Genomic DNA, 25882 nt, shown 5'->3' on the forward strand with positions numbered 1-25882 from the left:
GTTACTTTAGCCATAGTGGAGGCGCAATGGCCCAGTGGTTAGGGCAGCGGACTCGTGGTCATAGGATCGCGGTTTCAATTCCCAGACCAGGCGTTGTGAGTGTTTATTGAGCGAAAACACCTAAAGCTCCACGAGGCTCCGGCAGGGGATGGTGGTGAACCCTGCTGTACTCTTTCACCACAACTTTCTCTTACTTCCTGTTTCTGTTGTGCCTGTAATTCAAAGGGCCAGCCTTGTCACACTGTGTCACGCTGAATATCCCTGAGAACTACGTTAAGGGTACATGTGTCTATGGAATGCTCAGCCACTTGCGCGTTAATTTCACGAGCAGGTTGTTCCATTGATCGGATCAACTGGAATTCTCGACGTCGTAAGCGACGGAGTGCCAACAACAACAACTACTTTAGCCATGACTAATCAAAGCTTAATTCTCTACCCAGAAGAATAGTACTTATGCTTTTTGCCAGTGAGAAGTTAAACTGAGGCACCCCACTATTTCACCTCATTCACACAAAACACATTTATTCACCTCCATTCGAGCATATCTGTAATCTCAACGTATTACGACTTTACCTGTATTTTCCAAAATGATTAAAAATGATAAAATAATATTAGTTACTGACTAACATCAGGGTTTTTCTTTACCTCACTCAATAATTATAACTAGTTACGTTTTTTTTAATACCTCACTCCTCATTATATATGTAAACATTAAACTTAATTACAGAGTTCCATAGACTAGCTAGTGTCATTTTATTTCCAAACACTCTGTCTGGTTCTAAAGTTTAATTCTAGTTCTTAAACCAATAAGACAATTGTGATGACATTAATGTTCATAACATGGCCTAAAAATAAACATTATTTTCATTGCAGTCAGGTTGACCTGACCTGGCAAAAACAGATCATGACAACCGTCTCCTGATGTTAAAAGTGCTTTATCTTCTTTACAATTTTACATTTACCAATGAAAGACAGCCTTGAAGCTCAAGGCAATATTTTTTATCTTTTGATCTCTTACTTGTTTCAGTCATTAGACTGTGGCCATGCTGGGGCACCACCTTAAAGGATTTTTAATCAAATGAATTGACCCCAGTATTTCTTATGGTCTCTTTTGCTAAAATGCTAAGTTACATGAACGTGAATACACTAACACCAAACACACACACACATATATACGTATGTGTATATATATATATATATATGGCACATAAGATGCACCATTTTGAGCGTGGCCGTTGCCAGTACCGCCTGACTGGCCTCCGTAGGATTTTCGAGCGAGATCGTTGCCAGTGCCCCTGGACTGGCTTGTGCGGGTGGCACATAAAAGACACCATTTCGAGCGTGGCCATTGCCAGTATCGCCTGACTGGCCTTCGTGCAGGTGACATGTAAAAGCACCTACTACACTCTCTGAGTGGTTGGCGTTAGGAAGGGCATCCAGCTGTAGAAACTCTGCCAAATTTAGATTGGAGCCTGGTGTTGCCATCCGGTTTCACCAGTCCTCAGTCAAGTCGTCCAACCCATGCTAGCATGGAAAGCGGACGTTAAACGATGATGATGATATATATATATATATATATATATATATATATATATATATATATATATATATATATATATATATATGGTAGGCTTTTTTTCAGTTTCCATCTATCAAATCCACTCAAATCCAGGCTTTGGTTAGCTTGAGGCTATAATAGAAGGTGTCATGCAGTGGAACTGGACCTGGAACCATGTGGTTGGGAAACAAGCTTCTTATCACACAGCCACTCCTGCACCTATATGAGGAGAAGTTTCAGGTGTGGAAGCAAGGTCTAGAATTGAAGGGCCTTAGAGTCAACCTAGCTAAAACCAAAATCCTAATAAGTAGGAAGGTAGATAAAACACAAACCCCTTCAGGTAGATGGCCCTGCTCAGTATGTAGAAAAGGAGTAGGTAGTAACTCTATAAGATGTACCCGGTGCAAGCTATGGACACATAAGAGGTGCAGCAACATCAAAGGCAGGTTAACTAGCAAGTTAGTTTTTGTTTGTGGCAGATGTTCAGGTGCAATAAAGACTGTAAACAAACAGGAAACAACTTCTATCTCATTCCAGGGTGAAAAACTAGAGGTAGTCGATAGCTTCCGCTATCTGGGCGACCAAGTTAGTAGTGGGGGTGGGTGCGCTGAAAGTGTAGCTGCTAGAATAAGAATAGCCTGGGCAAAGTTTAGAGAGCTCTTACCCCTGCTGGCGACAAAGGGACTCTCACTCAGAGTAAAGGGCAGACTGTATGACGCATGCGTACGAACAACCATGCTACATGGCAGTGAAACATGGGCTGAGGACATACGTAAGCTCGCAAGGAATGAAGCCAGTATGCTCCGTTGGATGTGTAATGTCAATGTGAATACCCGTCAGAGTGTAAGTATCTTGAGAGAAAAGCTGAACATTAGAAGCATCAGTTGTGGCGTGCAAGAGAGACGATTGCGCTGGTATGGACATGTGGTGAGAATGGATGAGGATAGCTGCGTGAAAAAGTGCCACACCCTAACAGTTGAGGGAACCCGTGGAAGAGGTAGGCCCAAGAAGACCTGGGCTGAGGTGGTGAGGCAAGACCTTCGTACATTGGGCCTCACCGAGGCGATGACTACTGACCGAGACCTTTGGAAATGTGCTGTGCGTGAGAAGACCCGGCAAGCCAAGTAAGATAGTTGCCAGTGCCCCTGGACTGGTTCTTGTGCGGGTGGCACATGAGATGCACCATTTTGAGCGTGGCCGTTGCCAGTACCGCCTGACTGGCTCCCGTAGGGTTTTCGAGCGAGATCGTTGCCAGTGCCCCTGGACTGGCTTGTGCGGATGGCACATAAAAGACACCATTTCGAGCGTGGCCGTTTTCGTGCGGGTGACATGTAAAAGCACCCACTACACTCTCTGAGTGGTTGGCGTTAGGAAGGGCATCCAGCTGTAGAAACTCTGCCAAATCAGACTGGAGCCTGGTGTTGCCATCCGGTTTCACCAGTCCTCAGTCAAATCGTCCAACCCATGCTAGCATGGAAAGCGGACGTTAAACGATGATGATGATGATGATGATGATGATACATACACACACATACACACACACACACACACATATATATATGTGTGTGTGTGTGTGTGTGTATACTCTTTTACTCTTTTACTTGTTTCAGTCATTTGACTGCGGCCATGCTGGAGCACCACCTGTAGTGAGCAAATCGACCCCAGGACTTATTCTTTATAAGCCTAGTACTTATTGTATCGGTCTCTTTTTGCCGAATCGCTAAGTTACAGGGATGTAAACACACCAGCATTGGTTGTCAAGCGATGTTGGGGGGACAAACACAGACACACAAACACACATACATATATATATATATAATCCATTCCACACCAAACGGGCCATCCCCTACTCCCAGTTCCTCCGCCTCCGACGTTTGTGCAGCCTGGACCAGGATTTCGAGACCCAGTCCCAGTATCTTGCTCGTCTGTTCATGCATCGAGGATACCCCTCCCACCTTGTCCAATCCGCCCTCGCCCGCGCTCGTCGAATCGACCGCATCACCACACACCAATCACCATCACCTCCCCCACACCAATCCCCTAACCATACCCCCTTCTCACTCCGTTTCCACCCTGCCACCCTACCCCTTCGTCGGAGGATCCTACGGGCCTTCCGTTGCCTCCAGCTCGATCCCACCACCCACCTCATTTTCCCTAACCCACCCCTATCCTCTTTCAAACGCGTCCGCAACCTACGCGATATACTGGTCCGTAGTACCTTCTCCTCTTCCTCCCCACCCCCACCCGGCTCCTTCCCGTGCTCCAGATCCCGCTGTCACACCTGCCCCTTCATCACCAACACTACCTCTGTCACCGGATCGAACCTACAAACACTTCACATTCCACACAGTTTCACCTGCACCTCCTCCAACCTTATTTACTGCATCAAATGCACCCTATGCAACCAACTCTACGTGGGGCAGACGGGCCGCCGGCTGGCCGACCGTTTCACCGAACACCTAAGGGACGTTTGGCTAGGTTCGGACTCCCCCGACGCCCGTCACTTCCACTTGGCCAACCACTCCCCCTCTAACATCTCCGTTTTTGGCAACGCCCTGCTCCATGGGTCCACTCCCTCGCGACTCCACTTGGAACAGCGCTATATTTTTAACCTTAGATCATCTTTCCCCTTCAGACTCAACACAGCCCCCTCCTCCTTATGACTCTCCCCTTTACGACAATGCAACACTTTTCTTTATTTATTATTCTTTTCTTTTTTTTACCCCACCCCCCTCATCCACTTTACATTATATCCATTATTCACTTTTTTATTACAATCACTACAATTTTCCACAATTTATTTCATCTCTTCCTACACGCACACATACCCACACACATACCCACACACATACCCACACACAAAAAATACACGCACCCATACACACACATGTAAGCACACCTACCCCCAACACACCACACACACACAACACATATGCATGCAATTACACGCTCAAATTCGCCCACACACTTATACAAACGCACATACACATGCACAATTGCGTATACACACACACGCTAACAATCACGCAAACATACACACACACACACACCCAAGCATACACACCCTTGCACACATAACCCATACATATATACCACCCATTCACACATACCTCCCACACACCTGACAACCCATACATACCCCCATTCACACATACTTCACATACCTCCCACACACATGACAAACATACAAGCGCGCCCTCACACACACATATAGACGAACGCACATATACACACACACACACGCACAGTGGTAGGGACACACACCTTACACAGCCCTATACACACACACACCCATATATACGCGCACGCCTACATACACGTACATACACAGCCGCATACATATGCACACACAAAATAACACACATACCTTTCACACATCCTTACGCTCTCACACACATACGCACGCACACACACATACACACACACATACACATACACACACGCACACACACCTCTCACATACACAAACACACACATACACATACACATACACACATGCATACACGCACACACACCTCTCACATGCACAATACTCACTCACATACACAACACACACGCACGCACAAAAAATATACACACACGCGCACACACACACACACGGACACACACATACAGACACACATAAACACACACGCGCATACACACACACGCACCCGTACCTAACAATCACAACCCCATACACATCACAATCCCACACACACGCACATCCACACACATACACACACACACACCCACATACACATACACACGCACACGTACCCAACACCTACAACCCCACACAAACACACACACACGAACACACACATACTCAAAAACTGCCTGCTGACCCTCCACTAACCATTGTCCATAAGCACCCACTAACTATTCCTGCTACTAATTCCTTCCACTACGTCACACACACACACACAAACACACATACACACTAACAGATAAACCACCAAACCATGCACACACACACACACACACACACACACATACATACGCACACACACGTTCTGTCATCACACACACACTCGCAGACTCTCGCGCACGCACAGATATTCACCTCCCTTTTTCACTCTCCTGTCTTAGAAAGAACTTTTCCCCCACCACCTCCTCTTCCGGTCCTTTCACAATGTAACCTCGTGGGCATCGGTGCCATTTTCCTCTTCCTCCGTTTTTCCATTCTCCGAACTTTCTGTCTTTCCGACGAAGGGCTCCGCCCGAAACGTCGTACTCTCTCTCCTTCCTTTCCCGAGCGTCCAATAACACTATCCGTATCACGTCCTCACTTTGTTGTTTTTTGTTATTGTTTTTTGTGTTTTTTTGAACCTATATATATATATATATATATATATATATATATATATATATACATATATTCGTTTCAATCTTTTAGCTGCCGCCATGCAGGAGCATCACCTTAAAGAGTTTTTTAGTCAAACACCGGTGCAGGAGTGGCTGTGTGGTAAGTAGCTTGCTTACCAACCACATGGTTCCGGGTTCTGTCCAAAGCTCTGTGAGTAGATTTGGTAGATGGAAACTGAAAGAAGCCCATCGTGTGTGTGTGTGTGTGTTTGTGTGTCTGTGTTTGTCTCCCCAACATCGCTTGGGCAACCGATGGTGGTGTGTTTACATCCCTGTAACTTAGCAGTTCAGCAAAAGTGACTGATAGAATAAGTACTAGGCTTACAAAAAATAAGTCCTGAGGTGGATTTGCTCGACTAAAGCTGCAGTCAAATGACTGAAACAAGTAAAAGAATAAAAGAAAAACAAATCAACCCCAGAGCTTTTTTATTATTTCAAGCCAGGCACTTACTCTACTGGGGACTTTTACCAAACCACTAAGTTATGGGGATGTAAACATACCAACACCAGTTATCAAGCAGTGATGCAGGGGACAAACACAGAAACAAAGACACACACATAGATATAGAGATATACATACACACTCATATATATGTATCCAGTCCTCAGTCAAATCGTCCAACCCATGCTAGCATGGAAAGCGGACGTTAAACGACGACGACAATACGTACAGACATATATATATATATATATATATATATATATATATATATATATATATACCGCCTGACTGGCCTTTGTAGGGTTTTCGAGCGAGATTGTTGCCAGTGCCCCTGGACTGGCTCTTGTGCGGGTGGCACATAAAATACACCATTTCGAGCGTGGCCATTTTCATGCGGGTGACACGTAAAAGCACCGACTACACTCTCTGAGTGGTTGGCGTTAGGAAGGGCATCCAGCTGTAGAAACTCTGCCAAATTAGATTGGAGCCTGGTGTTGCCATCTGGCTTCACCAGTCCTCAGTCAAATCGTCCAACCCATGCTAGCATGGAAGGCGGACGTTAAACGATGATGATGATGATGATGATGATGATGATGATGATGATATATATGCTTTCAGTGTGAATGGTTTTGTTATACGGTGCCGTATTTTACAATCCTGAAAATAATAATAATGGTATTTTTTTTTATATAACCTTAAAGTTTATGGCGATCACCATGCAATGACTAAAGAAAATAGTCTAATAACGGGGCATATAAGCCGTTGACAGAAAAAAGAAGGTTTAGGAAAGCCTTCTTTTTTCTTTTAAGGATTTATATGCCCTGTTATTAGACTATTTTCTTTAGTCATTGCATGGTGATTGCTATAAGCTTTCAGGTTATATAAAAAAAATACCATATATATATATATCATCATCATCATCATCATCATCATCATCGTTTAACGTCCGCTTTCCATGCTAGCATGGGTTGGACGATTTGACTGAGGACTGGTGCAACCAGATGGCTACACCAGGCTCCAATCTAATTTGGCAGAGTTTCTACAGCTGGTTGCCCTTCCTAACGCCAACCACTCAAAGAGTGTAGTGGGTGCTTTTACGTGTCACCCGCACGAAAACGGCCACTCTCGAAATGGTGTCTTTTATGTGCCACCCGCACAAGAGCCAGTCCAGGGGCACTGGCAACGATCTCGCTCGAAAACCCTACAAGGCCAGTCAGGCGGTACTGGCAACGGTCACGCTCAGGATGGTACATCTTATGTGCCACCCGATATATATATATATATATATATATATATATATAATGATAATAATATTAGGGATAAAAATCCAAATTTACAGGTAAAAACTCAATTAAATTCAATTTATCAAAAATTAAATTAAATTAAGTTTCACAGTACATAATATATAAATATATAATTTAGAGAAAAGAACCAAAGTTCATGAACTCATTCATTTTCAGCTGATTCAACTCAATTGGAGCTACTTGAAATTAAATATCTTGCCCATGCTTACAATTTGTCATGCAACCCTGTCCAGGAATTGAACCCACGACCTTACGATCATGAGTCTAACAGCTTAACTATTAAGCCAAGTACCTTCACTCCATTTCTTTTCTTGACCATAAACCTGTCCAATCAAGGCTGACCTGGGTCTAAAACAACAACCAACCATTTTCAACAGAGAATGAACCAAAGACGTCCAAGCTGAAACACAACTGCTTCAGTCACACCACACAAAAGATTTACTGCCCCCACCACCACACCACCTCCGCCACTGCCTTTTCTTATTCCTCCTCTTACTAGTTTGTAATACAAAGTCACTCACCTGGATGGTCAAAATTAAATTCTCCTTTAATTGCTTTCTTTTTCTCATCTTCATTAAGATCTCGATAGAAGGCATCTTGACTGATAATCACAACCTGTCGTCCATTGCTGTCAAGGTATTTCAGTTGGTCAATAATTTTAGCACAGACTGAAGACTACAAGAAGAGAAATGAAACATGTCAGAGACACATCAGATAAGTTTGGAGCGTAAATAATATTTGGAAGATAAATAATATTATGGCGTGCAGAAACTGACCCAATGTTATTTAATTATTAAGTATTTCAGAGACAGCATAGCTAGGATATCCGTCACTTTTAAGATTCACCCAATAGAATTTATATCAAAAAACTTATTATTCACAGAGTTGCACAATTACAAATTTCTCATAATAAAGTTAGCGGCTTCATTATATAACATATTATATTATATTATTGTACTCCACCGAATAAGCGCGTAGTATACTTAAAATCAGATGGCCCGAACACGTAAGCAATATGGAGCTATGGCAAAGAACGAATCAAGTTTCGATTAGAGAGCAAATATTTAAGAAAAAGTGGAAGTGGATTGGTAGCACAATTAGAAAGGACACACCAAATGCAGCGAAAAGTGCTTTACAGTGGAATCCGGATGGATATAGAAAGAGGGGTAGGCCTAAGAACTCGTGGCGTAGATCAACACAAAAGGAACTAGAGAAAGGGGGACATTCATGGCAGAGTATAAGTACAGAAGTGAGAAATTATGCAATGTGGAATTCAATTATAAGTGGCCTATACTCCGCGTTGGAGGGTTAAAGGCAAGAAAGAAAAGAACTCCACCAAGGCCGATTTTGCTTCCATCCTTTTGAAGTAAATAAAATAAGTACCAGTTAAACACTGTGGTCAATGTAATCAACTAGGCTCCCCTAACCAAAATTTTAGGCCTTGTGCCAATAGTAGAAAGGATTACTATATCATAATTGAACTATATTATATTATACTATATAACATTATTATATTATATAACATTCTTATACAACATCATCATCATCATCATCATCATCATCATCATCGTTTAACGTCCGCTTTCCATGCTAGCATGGGTTGGACGATTTGACTGAGGACTGGTGAAACGGGATGGCAACACCAGGCTCCAATCTAATTTGGCAGAGTTTCTACAGCTGGATGCCCTTCCTAACGCCAACCACTCAGAGAGTGTAGTGGGTGCTTTTACGTGTCACCCGCACGAAAACGGCCACGCTCGAAATGGTGTCTTTTATGTGCCACCCGCACAAGCCAGTCCAGGGGCACTGGCAACGATCTCGCTCGAAAATCCTACAGGAGTCAGTCAGGCGGTACTGGCAACGGCCATGCTCAAAATGGTCCATCTCATGTGCCACCCGCACAAGAACCAGTCCAGGGGCACTGGCAACGATCTTACTTGGCTTGCCGGGTCTTCTCACGCACAGCACATTTCCAAAGGTCTCGGTCAGTAGTCATCGCCTCGGTGAGGCCCAATGTACGAAGGTCTTGCCTCACCACCTCAGCCCAGGTTTTCCTGGGCCTACCTCTTCCACGGGTTCCCTCAACTGTTAGGGTGTGGCACTTTTTCACGCAGCTATCCTCATCCATTCTCACCACATGTCCATACCAGCGCAATCGTCTCTCTTGCACACCACAACTGATGCTTCTAATGTTCAGCTTTTCTCTCAAGATACTTACACTCTGACGGGTATTCACATTGACATTACACATCCAACGGAGCATACTGGCTTCATTCCTTGCGAGCTTACGTATGTCCTCAGCAGTTACAGCCCATGTTTCACTGCCATGTAGCATGGCTGTTCGTACGCATGCGTCATACAGTCTGCCTTTTACTCTGAGTGAGAGTCCCTTTGTCGCCAGCATGGGTAAGAGCTCTCTAAACTTTGCCCAGGCTATTCTTATTCTAGCAGCTACACTTTCAGCGCACCCACCCCCACTACTAACTTGGTCGCCCAGATAGCGGAAGCTATCGACTACCTCTAGTTTTTCACCCTGGAATGAGATAGAAGTTGTTTCCTGTTTGTTTACAGTCTTTATTGCACCTGAACATCTGCCACAAACAAAAACTAACTTGCTAGTTAACCTGCCTTTGATGTTGCTGCACCTCTTATGTGTCCATAGCTTGCACCGGGTACATCTTATAGAGTTACTACCTACTCCTTTTCTACATACTGAGCAGTGTATTACATAACTTTAATATATTGTATCATACAACATTATAGAATGTAACATTCCTCATCATCATCACTGTTTAATGTCTGCTTTCCATGCTGACATGGGTTGGCTGGTTTGACTGAGGGCTGGCGAGCCAGGAGGCTGTACCAGGCTCCAATCCAATCTAGCAATGTTTCTACAGCTGGATGCCCTTCCTAATGCCAACCACTCCAAGATGCTTTTTACAAGCCACTAGCATGATGGCCAGTTAGGTAGTACTGGCATTGGCCACGCTTGAATGGTGCTTTTTACGTGCCACCAGCATGGGAGCCAGTCAGGTGGCACATTGTTATATCAATACAGCATTATTATATAAAAAAAATTTTTTAACCATTGGAGGGGCGATACATATCCTGCATGCAGATAATTGTCTTGCAAATTATTTTCACAAAAACGTTAAAATATGAGTTGGCAAAGAAATTTGAATGTTATTTTAGAGGGTTTGGAATTAAAATTAAGAAAAAATAACATAAAATGAAGATTTTTCTCCAATTTTCCACTGAGGAATCATGTATGTTCAAAAAATTTTTTTAAACTTTCTATTTCAATAGTTTTACAATGAAATGCTTAAATACAAGTCGACAAAGAAAATCAAAAGTTGTTTAGGAAAGATCAACATACAATTTGCATATGATTAAAACTTGCATATGACTAACTAAATGATTATTCAAATAATTATCATCACCATCATCATCCTTTAACATCTATTGTCCATGCTGGTATGGGCTGGACAATTTGACTGGGCTGGCATGCTAGAAGGCTGCACCAGACTCCAGTCTGATCTGACATGGTTTTCTATGGCTGGATGCCCTTCCTAACGCCAACCACTCTAAGAGTGTAATGGGTGCTTTTACATGTGAAAAAGAAAGTGAGCAAAATGAAATACTTATAAAAAATATTGCATAGGATTTAAGAGTTTTTTTAATGCCTTTCAATGATGGCAGGTGAATCAAATGTACTGCAGTTCGTGATAGGATATAAATAATATGACCACTTGCTTATTGAGAAATTTGTAAGTCCGAATTTTTTTTTTTTTTAAGTGTCACCATTATAAGTATTTATGCCCCAATGAAATTAAGAAATCAACTCATAAATAAACGAAACCATCGAATCCATCACAGTACTCACACATATGCACACACACATGCACACACACACACACACACACACACACACACACAGAGTCGCATATCTATGTATGTATTTATGTATGTTTGAAGAATATCAAACCAAATTTTCATCACGGCAAGCCACTCACCCAATCAGTACTTCTGCTAAATTTGGTAAAAATCCATTCACCCGTTTCCCAGTAATTTTGCAAACACACAGACAAACAAAGATGAGGGGTAATGATGATATTATATTATAGCACATTGTTATACCATACAACATTCTTATATTCTATAACATTATATCATTATGTTATATAGCATTATTATATTATACAGTATCATTATATTAAATAACATTATTACATTTTATCAAATAACAATATTTGGTTCATACAACTTTGTTACATTATATAACATTATCATCATATAAAATGATAACATTATTGAATCTTATATTGTATAACATTATTGTATTGAAGTACATCATATAATGTTGTACAACATTTTGTATAACATTATTATATCGTATTATGCAACATTATTATATTATGCATCATTATTATATTATACAGCATTGTTATACATTATAACACTATAATATTATAGAATATTATTGTTATATAACATTATTATGATATATAACATTATATTATAAAACATTATTATATTATATAACATGATGAAATTCGTTGACTGGCACCCATGCCAACCTTCCTTCATTGGACACAACTCAGCTTGTGAAGACCTATTGGAGCAAGTGAGATTGAAACTGAACCAAATTCGCTGACTGGCACCCATGCCAGTGGAGCGCTAACAGCACCATCTGAGCGGGATCACTGCCAGAGCAGCGGTCTCACTTCCGTGCCGGTGGCACGTAAAAGGCACTATTTGAGCTTGATCGTTTCCAGCTTCGTCTTACTGGCACTTGTGCCGGGGCATGTGAACAAAACATTGGACTGACACCTGTGCAGGTTGCATGTAAAAAAAAAAAAACCACCATTTGAGCGTGGCCATTGCCAGTACTGCTGGATTGGCCTTTGTGCTGGTGGCATGTAAAAAGCACCCACTACACTCTCGGAGTGGTTGGCGTTAGGAAGGGCATCCAGCTGTAGAAATTCTGCCAGATCAGATTGGAGTCTGGTGTAGCCATCTGGTTTGCCAGTCCCCAGTCAAATCGTCCAACCCATGCTAGCATGGAAAGAGGACGTTAAATGATGATGATGATGACATTATAGAACATCGTTACATACTACATAACATTTTTCATATTATATAACATTATTATATTATATAACGTTATATAACATTATATTATATAACGTTGCATAACATTGTATTATGTGTCATTCTTATATTCCTAGCACGTCTGTGTCATCAAACATGCCGCAAGTTTTATTAATGATAGGAAATATTGCATGAACACAATGCGAGAAAGCTTTCATAAATGTCAACAATTGAGTAAATGTATGTACATACATAGAATTGAAGCATTTGAACAATCAGATACATTGTTCAAAATATCATCAACTATGTAATATATACATACATATATATGGTTTATGACCATATCACATTGAAAGCACCAGTTCTTATTTGATCACCGAAGTTAAGCAATGTCAAGCCTAGTGATTACTTAGATGCGTGACCGCTTGGAAAACCTAGGTGCTATAAGTGTCTCACACTTTTATAGGCACAGGGGTGGCTGTATGATAAGGAGCTTGTTTCCCAACCACATGGTTCCAGGTTCAGTCCCACTGCGTGATACCTTGAGCAAGTGTCTTCTACTATAACCTTGGGCCGACCAAAGCCTTGTGAGTGGATTTGGTAGACAGAAACTGAAAGAAGCCTGTCATATAAATATGTATATGCATATGTGTGTATATGCTTGTGAGTCTGTGCTTGTCCCCCCAACATTGCTTGACAATGCTGGTGTGTTTACAACACCATAACCTAGCAGTTCGGCAAAAGAGAAGAATAGAATAAGTACTAAGCTTACAAAGAATAAGTTCTGGGGTTGATTTGCTCAACTAAAGGTGGTGCTCCAGCATGGCGACACTCAAAGGACTGAAACAAATAAAAGTATACATATATACATACATATATATATATATATATATATATATATATATATATATATATATATATATCAGACTTCCAATTTTCCATGCTCACAAGGATCAGACAGATCTAGTCCAGCCAGATGCTCTTCCTGTCACCAACCCTCACCTGTTTCCAAGTAATGATTCACCATGCCTAGACAAGAATACATGGAAGATTAGAACTAAAAGAACGCCTCTTGCATGACAGTGACACTTGCTTACAGCTATTGCCTGATGTCTCCTGAGGTAAAGAGAGACTGAAAGAAACACACACAGATACATACACACATACATATATATACATATGTATATATTACAGGGATGTAAACAAACCACCACCAGATGTCAAGAAGTGGTGGGGGAGAAACATTAGCACAAAGACTTACACACATACACACGCACACACACGTGTGTGTGTGTATGTGTATATATATATATATATATATATATATATATATACTTATATATATATAAATGTGTGTGTGTATATATGTATACAATGAGTTTCTCTCAGGTAGATGGAAATCTACCAAATCCACTCACAAGGTTTTGGTAGGCCCAGGGCTATAGTAGAAGACACTTACCCACAGTGTCACAGGGTAGGATTGAACCGAGAACTGTGTGGTTGTGCAGCTTAACACAGCCAAATCTACGACACATGCACACACACACACACACACATGCACTCTCTCTCTCACACACATGTATACATTCAAACATAATGACCTCATCTTTGCGGCTGGAGATTTTAATGGGCATGTCGGACAGCAATCTGGTATCTTCCATGGTGTTCATGGGGGCCATGGAATTGGTTCCCAAAATGAAGAGGGAACTAGGCAACTGGAGCTCTGTGATGCAAGCAACCTATTAATCTGCAACACCAGCTTCAGGATGCCAGACAGTCACCTGATAACCTATCAATCAGGCGACTCTGCTAACCAGATTGATTTCATCCTCACCAGACAGTGGGATGCATGGTTGCTCTTAAATACAAAGACCCTCCTTGGGGAAGAATGTACCCCCCCACCAGCAGTGACTTCAGACTCAAGGCCAGAAGGATGCCAAGAAGCAGACCAATCCAGAAAAGGATTTGGAAGCTAAAGACCCCTTCACATGGTTAGAGATTTAAGGGCATGCTCATTGAAAAATCTGAAGAGAAGAAGAAGCTACAGACTTGTGATATAGAGGGTAACTGGAAAATCCTACGTGACAGCTTACTGAGCACCAAAGACCAAATCTGCAGCTAGTGCAAAGTCCCTTCCAGACCTAGGGTAATATGGTGGAACAGTACAGTAGACAAGGCCATTAGAGTAAAGAAAAAGGCCTGGAAAACCTGGAAAAGTGGTGGATAACAGGGAGCTGTACCAGACAGCCAGAAGGGAGGCTGGGAGGAGCAGAAAAGAAGTTTTCCAATGTTCAGCGACATGAGGACCAAAGAACTGAAGTATTTTGGATTGCAAGACAGTGTGTGAGAGAAAATTATGATGTTACAGGGGAGAAATGCATCAGCATGGATGATGGTGCACTTGCTTTTAATGATTCTGCAAAGAAAGAGGCTTGGAGATGCCATTATGAAAGGCTGCTTAATATGGAAAATGAATGGGAGGAGGAGAGCCTGCCAAATGTTGACCCAGTTGAGGGACCAGCTACCTGAATCGATAGCACCCTGGTAGATAAAGCAATTAAGGATATGAAGTCAGGAAAAGCCCCCGGCCCATCAGGAATCACTGCTGAGATGCTTAAAATATCTGGTGGTGTGTGTTATGGCCTAGTCACCCGTATTGTAAACCAGGTAGTTCAGGAAGGAGTCATACCCAATGACTGGCATAGCAGCACCATAATCAACAGCTACAAAAGCAAAGGTGATGCTTTAGATAGAAATAACTATCAAACTGCTGGATCAAATGATGAAGGTCACGGAGAGGGTCATAGCCCAACTAGTTAGGGAGAGAGAGTCTGCTTAGATGAGATGTAGTGCGGTTTTGTGCCAGGTAGAAGCATCTCTAATGCTATACTCCTGGTAAGGCAACTACAGGAGAAATACCTAGGCAAAGATAAACCCCTATACTTGGCTTTTGTTGACTTGGAGAAAGCCTTTGACAGGGTCCCCCAATCCCTTATCTGGTAGGTGATGCAGAAACTAGGGATAGACGAGTGGTTAATAAGAGCTGTACAGGGGTGCTGCCAGTAAGGTAAGGGTCAACAACGAGTATAGTGAACGTTAATTCATATTTCCCCATTATGAGCCAGTTTAGCTGGGTAACATTGCAAGCAAGCCAGCAAGATTGAACTTCATTTTTAATGTATTATAGATAACAATATCATTATATAACAGCATTATATTATATAACAGTATATTATATAACAGCATTATGTTTTATAATATTATATTCTATTATATAACAGCATTATATTTCTCAAGTTTAACACAAACTTTCACGTTGGCTCTTTGTTCCAACTTTCTGCCCATGACAGAAATCACAGACTACAGCATACACATGATCACAAAAAACACAAATTCCACAACTTGTGAAGTAAAAACAAAGCAATATCACTCAGTACACTGCTGCATGAAGGTCACGACTAACTCTCACTATACACAGAAATGTGTGCTGCCATCTGTTGGTGCGCTACTGAACGAGTCAAGGCACCTTATGATATATAAGACATAGATATATAAATGCTATGTGAATGGCATTTGAAAACAAAATAATTTAATAATTCAATTTCATATATTCATGTGTGTGTGTGTGTGTGTGTGAAATTGATGTAAGAAATATCATTTACAACAGACATTTGCAGTTTCAGTTTGATTAAAATACTAGAAATTTCAGAGTTCACAATGCATCTCCCGCATTCAGGGTCGCTGACTGTCACCCACCTTCCATTTCCTGATTCAACTTTCCTTTAGGAGTGTGAATGATAGGTCACAAAATGCATTTTATTATATGTAAGATAATAACGTTTACCTTATATAGCATTGTTATATAATATTATATAACACTGCATTATATAAGAGTATTTGTATTATATAACCTTATTATATAACATTCCTGGCACCATCACCTGTTTCCAAGTAAGGAAAAGCACACATCAACTGCTACACACAACACACATGCATACACATTACACATGCACACACTCACAAACGTCAGAGTCACTCGTCCCTATTCACACATATACACTCACACACACCATTCTCATATACACATGCATACATGCACACCTTCTTTTGTTGGGATCACTAGCACTATTATTATCTCCCTTTAATTCAACCACATTTTTTTATTAACTCCATTTCTTCCAATCTCGTTTTTTTTTCCAATCATTTGCCACGTTGGGCCGCTGAACTCTACAAGTCTTTTTTATTCTATCCCTGCTTATTTTCTCTTATTCCTTTCTGTTGAAGAGCGTAAGCTCGAAATGTAATGGACTTTTTCATTTTTCCCAAGCGTCGAACTAATACACTTGCTTGTTGTTCATACACCTGTCTTCATCTTTGTTTTTCTGTAAATTTCAACTATATATAAATATACGTGTATGTGTGCATGCATGTATATAAATATATATATATATATATATATATATATATATATATATATATATATATATATATATTTATATATATATATATATATATATATATATATATATATATATATATATATATATATATATATATATATATATACATATACATATACACACACACACACACACACATATATATATATGTATATATTTCTATGCACCAGTCATTAGCCAGCAGCCATATTGGCACAACACCTTCAGAGCATTTAATCAAACAAATATATTATATATATATATATATATATACTATGTGCTTCTTTCAGTTTCCATCTACCAAATTCACTACAAGGTTTTGGTAGGCCTGGGGCTGTAATATAAAAGACTTACCCAAAGTGTCATACTATGAGATTATTATATTATATAACACTGATATACTATATAACATTATTATATTTGCAACATTATTACATTATATTATATAACATTTTTATATTGTGTAACATTGTTATATTATATAGCATTATTATACCACATAACATTATAACATTAGCATATAACATTATCATATAAAATTATACAATATTGTTATATTATGTAAAATTATAATATATTAGAACACTGTTATACTATATATAATATTATATAACATCATATTATATAAAAGTAATATATTATATGACATTATTACATAACATTCCTGTCAGCAAACATCACCTGTTTCCAAGTAAGGTAATGTTATACCCTATCTAGACATGAATACCTGCAAAATTAGAAACAAAAAACACCTCTGGAATGACTGTAACACTCACAGCTATTGCCCGATGCCATGCTTAGAAGATACTGAAAGAAACAAAGATACACACTCATATACATATACATATATATATACATACATATATCTATCTATCTATCTATCTATCTATCTATCTATCTATCTATCTATCTATCTATCTATTTATCTATCTATATATATATATATATATATATATATATATATATATATATATATATATACGTGTATGTGTGTGTATATACACATATATATATGTATGTATGTATATATATATATATATATATATATATATATATGTATATATATATATATATATATATATATATATATATATATATATATATATATATATATATATATATATATATACATATATCAATTAGAAAATGGAGGATGGCAGTATATTGGATAGATACTCTCCCTTAGTGGGTTGAATCCTCAACCCCTAACTCTCTTGCATTATATATATATATATATATATATATATATATATATATATATATATATATATATATATAGATAGATAGATAGATAGATAGATAGATAGATACACACACACACATACACCTATAGTCATGAGAATATATATGTATATTTCTACACATCAGTCATTAGTCAGCAGCCATGTTGGGGCACCACCTTAAGAGGAATTTAATTAAACAAAAATATATGTGTGTGTGTGTGTGTGTATACTATGTGCTTCTCTCAGTTTCCATCTACGAAAACCACTCACATGGCTTTGGTAGTCTTGGCGCTTTAATAAAGAAACTTACCCAAAATGTCATACTATGGGATTATTATATTATATAACAATGTTACATTATATAACATTATCATATTATACAACATTGTTATGTTATATAACCTTATTACATTATATAACATTATTACATTATATAACATCGGTGTATTGTATAACATTATTATGTTATATAACATTATGATACAACATAATATAACATTATCGTATGACACCATATAAAATTATATTACACAGCATTATCATATTATGCAAAATTATTATATCTTACAACATTGTTGTACTAAATATCAATATCATATTATAGAACATTATTATATTATACAATACTGCTCTATTATATAACATTATTGTGTGATATAACATTATTATAAAATGTTATTGTATTATATAACATAATTATAGTATATAACATTATCATATAACATTATTATATTATACAATATTCTTATATAACATTATTGTATTATATAGCATTGTTACGCTATATAATATTATATTATACAACATTATTATATGTTACAATACTGTTATATTATATAATAATATTATATGGCATCACATTATTATTTTACATACCAATATTATATTATGCAACATTGTTATATTTTACAATATTATTGTATTATATAGCATTTTTATATTATACAACATTATATCATGCAATATTGTTATATTATATAACATTACAATATATAACATTATTGTATTATATAACAATATAATATTATACAACATTATTATAATATATGACAAGGTAGAAAGATGGCAGACTCGTTAGCATGCTGGGCAAAATGCTTAGCAGTATTTCACACTTGCTATGTTCTGGGTTCAAATTCAGCCAAAGTCGACTTTGCCCTTCTTCATTTTGGGATCAATAAATTAAGTACCAGCTGTGCACTGGGGTCAATCATATTAACTCGCCCCCTCCCCGCAATATTTCAGGCCTTGTGCCTATAGTAGAAAGGATTATTATAATATATGACATTATATTATATTACTTTACTATATTATATGACATTATTATATTTCATATTATTACATTATGTAACATTATTGTATTATACACGATCATCTCAAACAGCTTCTCATTCTATACAGTATCCCTCCTGATGGGTTGGAGCCCCTGGCTGTTAATCAGAAGATATGGAGGCCCATGTGTGATGCTGGAGTGAAGCACTTTGAATTCAAATGCAGGAGACTGTATGAAGAAAGGAGATGACCTCATCATCAGCCCTATGTGGCTATTGTTCTCGGTTCCCTTCAGTGCTATTATGACCTTCCTATATTGTATTGGTCTTCTTTGTCACTGTCCATTCTCATAAGCAAGGAGGGATGGAGGAATGTCTCGGAATAAAACTGTCATCACCTTTTATGGGCTGTCATAAGCAGGAAGCAAGCATGTTATACAACATTATTATATTATATACTAATATCATATATTATATTTCATAAGAGCATTTTATTTAATAACATTATTATATCATATAACAGGATTATATAATGTTGTATTGTGCTAGCAGAGATACCCGGCATTGCTTGGGATTAAAGTGGCATGGTTTTTTATTGTTTTACTTGTTTCAGTCATGCAACTGTGGCAATGCTGGAGCAAAGCTTTTAGTCGAAGAAATTGACCCCAGGATTAATTTTTTGTAAGCCTGGTACCTATTTCTAGTGGTGGATATATATATATGTGTGTGTGTAAAAATATATATATAGATATATATATATATATATATATATATATATATATATATATATATATATATATATATATATATATACACACACACACATATATATATATATATATATATATATACATATACATATATATATATATATATATATATAAATATATATATATAAACATAATTAAGGGATCAGCAACAGTTGCTTCACCACATACCGAAGTTCAGAAATAGCAGCTAAAGTGCTGAAAACTCCAACAGATAGCATTACTTGTAACTCACAAAGGCAAAACAAGAAGAAAAAAATAACGAAGCAAACTAATCGTAGTTAATCATATACGCGTTTCTGGTTTAGAAGGAAAACTCTTCGTTACCTCATCAGTATAATATTGCTTGTAACGCACTTGGTAATTTTGGAGGAGGGATGATGAACTGGCTGGCCTATATAGGTTCGGAGATGTTTTCAAATTGTGCCGATGAATGATGTCGCTCGGTCAAGCATGCACAATTTCCTAGCATCGTCGAATTTGCAACTGGAATATCATACTGATGAGGTAATGAAGAGTTTTCCTTCTAAACCAGAAACGCGTATATGATTAACTACGACTAGTTTGCTTCGTTATTTTTTTCTTCTTGTTTTGCCTTTGTGAGTTACAAGTAATGCTATCTGTTGGAGTTTTCAGCATTTTAGCTGCTATTTCTGAACTTCGGTATGTGGTGAAGCAACTGTTGCTGATCCCTTAATTATGTTTATAAATGTATAAGAACTCTTAAATAAGTTCTTCACCGATAATGGTGTTTACATACCGAAGGGGTTGGTAAAAATTATTAATTATTAATTTATTAATAATTAATAAATTTATAATCCTTTACCCTTTTAATTGTAATATACACACACACACACACACACACACACACACACACACACACACACACACACACACACACACACACACACACACACACATATATATATATATATATATATATATATATATATATGATATGAACAGTAGTGACATCTAACTTCAAATCTCAGTGTTGAATGTTTCATTTATATATATATATATATGTATGTATATATACATACGTGAACAATATCATCAATACACACAAAGTCCTTAAATGCAAAAGGCAACAGAAATCTTTGAAAAAACTCTTAACCAATGCCAAACTACATACACCACTTCCACCCCTATCAGTTAAAAAATGTGCACGCCCTAACTGTGGTACCTGCCCCTACCTACTTGAAGGCTCTGAATTTACCTTCAAACAAGGAACAAAGTTTAAAATCAAGACCAATTTCTCTTGTTCCTCTGGGAACCTCATTTATGTCCTCACATGCGCAGGTTGCCAACACAACTATATCGGACAGACGAGCCTCTCTTTGGTTAGAAGAGTAGCAATCCATAAAGAACAAATAAATCTCCCACAACCAACATCGCCAAATTCCACTCAGTGGCCACATAGACTCTTGCACCAGAAACAAAAACCCTAAATTCCTTATATTCCCTTTCTATCAATGTAAAGACTGAATCTCCACACAAGAAAGAATCAACAAGGAGAATCTTTTTATAGAGAAATTCCAAACACTTCTTAACATACAAACCCCTCAGTGACCATATTCCCTTCTCCCGCCTACCCAATGAAATACATATAAATTTACTTCTTATTTCTCTAAGAACAGACATAAACTTCCTGTTGACAAAGAGTCCAGAACTCCAACTATAGAGTATAAAACCCACAGAATTGTCTTCCCTTACACACACTTCCTGTTTTGACACATAAACTTTCAGCCCCTTTTTTTAAACAAAACACAACTCTCAATTCCATGCATCCTAATCTTTCTAGCAATTATCTACATGGATTACCATTGAAATTTAAAAGCTCAAAGACAATATAATGTATTGGTATATTTATTTTATTATATATTATTTTTTATTGTTTTGTAAAAAACACTTTCATTCTCCCTCTTCTTGAAAATTTGCCATGCAATGAAAGCTGGTTAGAAATCCTTTTTACACATCTATATTAAAATGTGCTTTCAGTTTAGCATTCTGCCTTATTATTATTTTTCATTTTCCTATTACTTCTCCACATGTGGCTAACACAACCCCCACCATTTACTGACTCATATATATATATATATATATATATATATATATATATATATATATATATACATATATACACATATATTATATACATATATCTATACATATATATATACATATACGTATAAATATATATAAATATAAATCTATATACACATATACATATGTATATATACATAGATATATACATACATATATATATATATATATACATAGATAAATATATACATAAATATATATATACACACATATATATATATATATATATATAAATATATATACATATACACACATATATACAAAGATATACATATATATATACATATATATATATATATATATATATATATATATATATATATATATATATATATATATATATATATATATATATATATATAATATACAGGGATTAGCATTGAGTTGCTTCTCCAACATACTGAAAATTTAGAAATAGCAGTCAACGAACTACTGATTCTAAACTACAAATTTTTCTCTAAACGGAATATCGCCATCCGTTTAGAGAAAAATTTGTAGTTTAGAATCAGTAGTTCTTTGACTGCTATTTCTAAATTTTCAGTATGTTGGAGAAGCAACTCAATGCTAATCCCTGTATATTTATGATGATAAATGGTTTTACCGATAAAGGTTTTTTCATACTGAACTACTTGGCAAAATTGTTAATTATTAATTCTATTATTAATTGACGATTCCCTGCCCTTATTCTTGTATATATATATATATATATATATATATATATATATATATATATACACATATATACATAGTGAAACTTAAAAGTGAAACTATTTATAACTTACTCTGAAAGGTTTCCCTTTTATTCTTTGAGTTTGGAGACATAATACAAAACCAGTGCCAAAGTTGCATTGTTTTAACCCCAAAAACATTACATGGTGACACTCCTGGTGTCTCGTAGTATTGCCAAGTAAAATTTTATTTGATTCGGTTAAGTTGTTTGAGAATACGTTAGGAACAGACAGAGATACAAAGGATTTTAGATATATAGATTATTATTTAACAGCGTTACATTTCTCAGGTTTGATGCAAAATTTGGCTCTTTGTTCAAACTTTCTGTCCATGACAGAAACCATAGACTACAACATACACATAATCAGACAAACTTGTGAAGTAAAAACAAAGTAATATCACTCAGAACATTGCCCCATGAATGTCACTTACTAGCTCTCAATGCACATACGACTGCATCATTTGTTGATGCCCTATAGAATTAGTCTGAGCACTTTAAGATGTAGACATAGATATACAAAAGTCATGTAAATGATATTTGGAAACAAAATAGTTTAATTATTCAATTTTCGTCGTTCGTTTAACGTCCGCTTTCCATGCTGGCATGGGTTGGACGATTTGACTGAGGACTGGTGAAACCAGATGGTTACACCAGGCTCCAATCTGATTTGGCAGAGTTTCTACAGCTGGATGCCCTTCCTAACGCCAACCACTCCGAGAGTGTAGTGGGTGCTTTTACGTGTCACCCACACGAAGGCCAGTCAGGCGGTACTGGCAACGGCCACGCTCAAAATGGTGTATTTTATGTGCCACTCACACAAGAGCCAGTCCAGGGGCACTGGCAACGATCTCACTCGAAAATCCTTACACATGTCATGGGCACAGGTGCCAGAAAGGTGACGCTCGGCACGGGTGCCATCCCGATTTCGCTTTCGCTTGCCTCAATAAGTCTTCGCAAGGGGAGTTTTATGTCCAATGAAGGAGACGACGTTGGCACGGGTGCCAGTCGTCGAATATTTATATCTATGTGTGTGTGTGTGTGAAATTGATGTAAGAAACATAATTTACAATAGAAATTTACAGTTCCATTTGGATTAAAATAGCAATAACTACAGTGTTCACTACATGTTTCCCACATTCAGTGTCACTGAGGCTCACTCCCCTTCCATTTCCTGATTCAACTTTCCTCTGGGAGCGTCCATAACAGGTCACAAAATGCATTTTATTATGTGTAAGATATAACATTTATAATATATAACATTGTTATATAATATAACAGTATTATATTATGTAACATTATTACATAACATTCCTGTCAGCAAACATCACCTGCTTCCAAGTAAGGTAATGTTTTTCCATGCCTAGACAAGAATACTGGCAAGACTAGGGACAAAGAACTCATCTGGCATGACAGTAACACTCACAGCTATTGCCTGATGTCATGCTAAGGATAGACTGAAAGAAACACACACAGATACACACACATATTATGTCTTATAACATTGTTATACTATATAACAATATTATCTCATACAACATTATTATATTGTACAACATTATTACATTATATAACATTATTATATTATATAAGATTATTATAAAAAGTTATTGCATTATATAACATAATTATAGTATATAACATTATCATATAACATTATTATATTAAACAATATTGTTATATTATATAACATTATAGTATTATATAGTTATAATACAATATACTGTTACACTATATATTATTATATTATACAGCATCACATTATTATATTATGCAACATTGTTATGTTTTACAATATCATTATATTATATAACATTATCATTTTATACATTATATTATACAATATTATTATATTATATAACATTACAATACATAACATTATTGTATTATATAACAATATATTACTATACAACATTATTATAATATATAACATTATTAGATTATATTACCTTACTATATTATATAACATTATTACATTATGTAACATTATTATATTATACAAGATCATCTCAAAGAGTTTCTCATTCTATACAGTATCCCTCCTGATGGGTTGGAGCCCCTGGCTGTTAATCAGAAGATATGGAGGCCCATGTGTGATGCTGGAGTGAAGCACTTTGAATCCAAATGCAGGAGACTGTATGAAGAAAGGAGATGACCTCATCATCAGCCCTATGTGGCTATTGTTCTAGGTTCCCTTCAGTGCTATTATGACCTTCCTATATTGTATTGGTCTTCTTGGACACGTCCACTCTCATAAGAAAGAAGATGCTGGAGGCAGAGGGAGATGAATGTTTTGGATTGAAACTCTCATCACCTTTTATGGGCTGTCGTAAGCAGGAAGCAAGCATGTTATATGGTACTATTATATTACATAATAATATCATATATTATATTTCACAACATTATTATATTACATAACATGATTGTATTATGCTATATTATGTTACAGCATTATATTTTATAACATTATTTTATGTTATATAACAATGTGATATTTCATGACACATTTTATTACATTATATAACATTATTATATTATCTTATATTATATTATATAGCATTATTATTATATTGCATAACATTATGATATCATATGACTAAATATTAATTT

At 37.1% G+C, this 25882-nt stretch overlaps 1 protein-coding gene across 1 annotated transcript in view; it reads right to left on the reverse strand.

Annotated features, from left to right (window-relative positions):
- The window catches only part of LOC106873358 (uridine-cytidine kinase 2), a 62858-nt gene that overhangs the window by 20604 nt on the left and 16372 nt on the right, over positions 1-25882 (reverse strand). Inside the window, exon 2 of the mRNA XM_014920687.3 lies at positions 8173-8326. Coding sequence (XP_014776173.1) covers positions 8173-8326 — 154 coding nt within the window. The remainder of the gene's footprint in view (positions 1-8172; positions 8327-25882) is intronic.

Source organism: Octopus bimaculoides, chromosome 1 (assembly GCF_046866305.1).
Source record: "Octopus bimaculoides isolate indiv1 chromosome 1, ASM4686630v1, whole genome shotgun sequence".
NCBI lineage: Eukaryota > Metazoa > Mollusca > Cephalopoda > Octopoda > Octopodidae > Octopus > Octopus bimaculoides.